The sequence below is a fragment of the Sinocyclocheilus anshuiensis genome, unplaced genomic scaffold (genome assembly GCF_001515605.1).
Source record: "Sinocyclocheilus anshuiensis isolate Anshui unplaced genomic scaffold, SAMN03320099.WGS_v1.1 scaffold130, whole genome shotgun sequence".
Classification (NCBI taxonomy): Eukaryota; Metazoa; Chordata; class Actinopteri; order Cypriniformes; family Cyprinidae; genus Sinocyclocheilus; species Sinocyclocheilus anshuiensis.
In genome coordinates, this window is record NW_015544207.1 from 1376959 (window position 1) to 1382739 (window position 5781).

The 5781-nt window shown below is 38.1% G+C and overlaps 1 protein-coding gene across 3 annotated transcripts in view; it reads right to left on the reverse strand.

Moving 5' to 3' along the window:
* LOC107697004 (zinc finger and BTB domain-containing protein 46-like) overlaps positions 1-5781 on the reverse strand; it is a 75049-nt gene that overhangs the window by 56910 nt on the left and 12358 nt on the right. Inside the window, exon 1 of one of the 3 annotated variants that reach the window (XM_016497610.1) lies at positions 3213-3280. The exons of the other annotated variants lie outside the window; for them this stretch is intronic. Within the exon in view, the coding sequence (XP_016353096.1) occupies positions 3213-3237 (25 nt within the window). The 5' untranslated portion in view covers positions 3238-3280. Of the gene's footprint in view, positions 1-3212; positions 3281-5781 lie in introns of those variants that run through there. 3 annotated transcript variants of the gene reach the window in all.

Consider the following 5781-nt stretch of genomic DNA (forward strand, 5'->3'; position numbering starts at 1 on the left):
GGCTCAGCACCTCCCCCCCTCCCACCCACATCCTCCTTTACCTCCTCTTGAGCATTAAGCCGGAGCAGTGAAGGTGAGTCCGTGCTGAAAAGCTGGATAGGTCAGAGTGTCAAGAGAGTGGTGTAAAACAGGGACAGAGAGACTGGAGTGTTTACCGGTTCACATCAAAGCCTTGTCCCGCAGTGCTCTCTGCTAAACTGAGGTCCTCCAAGGTCCTATCCCAGACTTCTCAATGAGACTTTGCCCTGAGCTCGCCTGCTAAAACTTAGCGGAGAGTTTCATGTATTCCTTCTCACGCTAATGGCTAGTTTTGTCCTTGTGTCTTCTCCATGTTCACACAGGACTCAACAGCTTTTTCATCATCGTTTCATCATCTAGAATCATTGATGATTTCAAAATAACAGTAATAATAGAGACTTTTTAATAATAGAGTAATAATAGAGACAACTGCCACATGTACATTAACACAACTTTTTTTCCAAAATGCCTTACTTTGCATTCAAGTAAACATTTTTGAGCAGTTAGTGTTTGTTGCTAGTGCCATGCTTTACTGTTTGAGCTACAGTAATGAATTCAACACCGTTGCAAAACCTGAAATAGCATTAATCAAATTCTTTATATAAAACAGGTCTTTTTTGTGAAAACATTAAAGTGCCCCTATTATGCCAATTTTCAGTATTGCCTTTCATGCAGTGTGTAATGTAGCTGTATGTGAATGTAAACGATCTGCAAAGTTGTAAAGCTGACAGTGCACGATAAATAAAGTTATTGTCTCCCAAAATAAAGAATCGACTCTGAACAGCTGAAACGAGTCGTTAGTATTCGAATCCCACTTCTGTGACGGTTACACGTCACGGGGTAACACATTTGCATAATGCGCGCCTATGTTCTCCATTGGCCGGCCGTGAACAACTTGAACCCGCCCACAAACACGTCATTCTACTGACGACCACTTCTCTAATCTGGAGGAGTTCAACGCGGGATTCACAAAACGCTTGCTGCTGAAAGATGGATCAGTATCCTGTTTATTTGGACCAGCTGCTCCACTGAATCATAACCTGTAAGTATGATAAATAATAGATGTTTATATTTTCTGTAGAGCGTTCAAAATACAGAACTATTGAAATAGGCGTATCGTTTCCATAGACCAATCACAACAGACTAGGCCATCTGACCAATCAGAGCAGAGCAGGCTCACGGAAAGGAGGGGTTTAGAGAGACTGAATCTTTGAACTGCTTCGAACGAATCGTTTGAGAATCGCTGGAAAATGAGGTGATATTAAATGCATATTTTGAGAAAAGGAAAGCGTTTTTTGACCTTGCATGCATGTAATCCTATGGTAGGAGACTCCAAAAACAATATTAGGAACCGTAAAAATGGCATAATAGGGGCACTTTAATACGTCATATTCTTAAAATATGACATTAATTTTTTTGGCACCAAATTCAGTTCACACTACTGCTAGAACATAGAAACTACTGTTGTCACTAGGGGTGTAACGGTACACGTATTTGTAGCGAAAATTTTCAGTATGGGTTTTTCGGTTCGGTTCGGTTCGCATATGTACCGAACAAATACAGCATTGTTTTAACCACTGCAGAAATGGAACATCATTGGAAATGTCCAGTTTTATATATTTTTACTTTTGATAAGAAACAAAGTCTCATCTTTCAAATTATGTCCATTTATTTTTCAGGAAATTCAAGCAATAAATGGCGTTTTGATGCTCTTGGATGTGATGTGAAAGATCGCTGTATAAATGCCTCAGTTCAAATGCAGCCCAGAGCATGATCATCCCTTCTTCTTTACTAATAGTTTTAATATGAAATAAACATGAATAAACATCTCATACCTCACATAATCACTCAATCTATGTTTCAGCTGCGGAAAGACGTCAAACAGCTTGTAAACAAAATGTCATGTAGCATTTCATTTACCTCAGGCAAGCCATTGGTGTTCACAGCTCGTTAGTTCGCTAGAGAAATGAAGTCTAGAGAAGAACATTTTGCGAAATATTACGCTCATTATATTTTCATTTGCCTGTTGGTGATGTCTTAATTATTTAATGTAAGCTCAAATAAATCTGTTATGAAACAAGTTATGGCAGCCACTGTGTAAATTAATATATTTAAATAACAAATAGAAATTTTATAATTTAGAAGTAAATTTACAAACTGCATTATGTGCAATTTACATGTTTGAATATAATTTTTTTTTTGAGTTGAGCGTTGATTATTAGATTTAAAAATAAATAGTAATTAAATGTAAGTTTGGGCTCTGTTGTAACCTTATAGTTTAGAGCATAAACTGAGGTAGATTTTTATCCCTAAGAAAATTGTAATTATAATTTAATTTATTTCAAGAAAGAGCTATTTGTTCAGTAAACCACCGTTTAACAAAAAAAGCTATTTTTGATTAGTTTTTCCCCCTGCTGTACCGAAACATACCAAATCGTGACATTTAACCGAGGTACATACCAAACTGTCAAACCTTCAGAACTGAGGTGCTTTCTTCCTTTACAGCAGAAAAAGTTAATCAGTGCCATCAAGAAACACCCTTAATAAGAAAGTTTGCATGTGTCAGCATGACTAATAAATATTCATGAGCAAAGCTTAAACATAATTAATATTTTTGCTATAACTCATATGACTCACTGCTACATTTACATCAGAAGAACCGGTATGATTACAATTTGGCAAATTGTCAATGACAATTATGCACACTCTTAATATAAAGTTTGGATGTGACTGGACATTCCAGGAAGGCTACAAAGTCAACGTGGCAAAATAGAAACTCTAGAGGTATTGTTACATTTTTTCCATTTTGGTATCAAATGAAGTACAGGTAATTTTGACATCTGTACTCCCATGCAAACTCAAAGGCACACAAAGGCCTTATCTCTACTCTTTAGTAATGCTCTGGCACACTTTCCCCAAACGCCTGGTGAACATTTCCATTCATCTGCACCTCGAAGGACTGCGACAAACTCCCTCACCTGAAAGTTTGCTGGCACTTCCAGCGTGTGCGTTACAGAAACACTGCACTTGACTGGTCTCTTTATGATCACTGAATCACAGCCCATAACACATCACCTTAAATAATGCCTTTCCCCCTTAAAACCAGCCTCTTTTTCCTCTAACCAGTGGAAATGCAGTGGAAAATGTTAATGCCAGGCAAAAAGTAGTTAACCTGTTAACCCTTAAACCGGTACCTGGCAGAGGCACTTCTTGCAGCATGACGCTATCTGGCCTTTGTCCTCCATCTTTCTCTCACTCCTTCCCTCCCTCTTTCCTAGTGTATTTCTGGGCTATTCACTGCCTCAGAGGCCCTGTAGCCAGCCGTGTCTCCAGTGGAGGCTCCCTCTCCGACAACCCAGGGCTTAGCCTAAATTCTCTCGCTATTAAAAGCTGTGAAATGCAAATAATGAAACATCTCATTACCACTGTAGGAAAATGAAAAGAGAAAATGGTAGGGGGGAAGATAGAGAGAGAGAGAGAGAAATAGAGAGAGAGGGGAGGTTAGTGGGAGATAACCTTACAGAGTGTCTTTTGTTTCATGAGAGTTGGCGTTACGGAGGGAGTCAAGATTGGATTTGCCAGTAAAATAAACAGGGGTGGATCCTGGAGAAATGTTCTAGGGTGACTTACGGTCGTGGCATGAGGACACACACAAGAGAGCTGGGAACTTACTGTGCATACAGGGTTACACCTTTAAATACTATATGTATTCAGTGTTCAAAGAATGAGTTTGGGAATATGGGTGGGAGAGTTCCTAACGGGTCCTAAAACCTCTGTGTGGGGTCGTGGTTGTCACATATCTTTTCCCATTACTGGCAACAAGCCCATGGATGGGTGATTCACACCTGCCAAGAACATGTCCACATGTCCAGGTCACATTTCACCCCATGATCAAAAGAAAAGGGCCATTAATATTGTTTACACTGCATTTGCACATTATTTTAGTGACAATTATAGTCATAGTCATCCCCTACATATAGTCGTGTGATCCACATCAATGTGACTACAGTGGTCATTCATATCATTGGGAAAATCATTTTCTTAATTGGCATTTTTTCCCTATTTTCCAGTAAAGATCTTTAAAACAAGATACATTAACTTGTGAAGCTAAACTGCATATGGTATTAAGATTTTATCTTAATAGAAAAGAGAATATCTTAATATATCTTACTATATTAAGAGAAGATATCTTTAAACCTCCCGAACAAAGCATATCAATTTAGTTTCTCAGTGCAATGAAATTTCTAGTTTTAAACAAAATCAATTAGATACCTTTAATTAAGGTACAAAATAATTCACATGGTAACAACCCACACTATTTGCTTCTCAAGTAAATAAATCTTGTTTTAAGGGTGTTCTATACTGGAAAACAAGACAAAATACTGGTTACAAGAAAACAAAAATTGTAGTCTTGACATAGACAACTGCTTGGATGTGCTGTGTGTGGTAATACTGCAAATACGAGAACTGCGAGGATAGTTTAAATTGAATGAATGAGTCTGTGTATCTTCATCTGACCATCCTCACTGAGGGACGGGCTCTCTTAAGCGCTGGGTTGAGAGGTTGACGACAAGCCTCGTTACTGGGTGGGAGTCAAATTCCAGCACGATCTCCACCTCTTCCTTCTCTTTTGCTGTCTTTCTTTCTCCCACTTATTTCTTTTTTTTATGAGTGTACACTCGCATTACCACACACACACACACACACACATGCACAGAGTCATCGTTTCAAATCCACCAAATGGTGCGCCGATGACTCCCTAAAGCTCGGCTGCCGCTACTCACAAATCGACAACTCATCCTTAACACCTTCCTGGAGCTTGTGCCGTGAGAGGTGTCACAACAAACTGGCGTTGTCACGCTGCACTGAGGCATGGCGTTCCTGTAAGCACACACTCCTGTGCACACACACAGACCAACACACAACCTCACACACCATGCTGTGACAAGCCATTATCACAACAGGAAGGCTCATCACCGCCAGATAAGGTCCACAAATGCAAACTTCACATTCGCTAAATTTTGCTTTTCATTTTTTAACTTAATAAAATATTTTTTGTGTTGTACTTTTTTTCTGAAGTTCACTAATAGAGATTTTGTGCAGTCGTAATTTAGTTTTCATCACCACTGTCCACCCTTAGCCACTTATTAAGCAGGCACACATACACACTCATACTGTAGATAGACTTGATACACTGAAAAAAATGTTAGACAACTAAATTTGTTTATTTAAATGTAGCTAAAATAAATTAATTGCAACCACTTACCTTAAAAAAATTAGTAAATTCAATTAATAATTTTTTTTCAGTGTAAATAAAATGATACACAGAATGATAGACAGATAGTCAGACAGAAGGATAGATAGATAGATAGATAGATAGATAGATAGATAGATATAACAACAAAAGGAACGAACGAACGAACGATAGTTAGATAGATAGATAGATAGATAGATAGAACAAAATGATAGATAGATAGATAGATAGATAGAACAACAAAATGAACGAACGAACGAACGAACGATAGATAGATAGATAGATAGATAGATAGATAGATAGATAGATAGATAGATAGATAGATAGTGCTAACTCTCAAATTCTCTTTCTCTAAGGATCTCTTCAAAAGTTAGAATGCTAACTCTCAAATTCTCTTTCTCTAAGGATCTCTTTAAAAGTGTGATTTAACAGGCTTTTCAAATTTCAGATTAAAACTACCACACACACACACACACACACACACACACACACACACACACACACACACA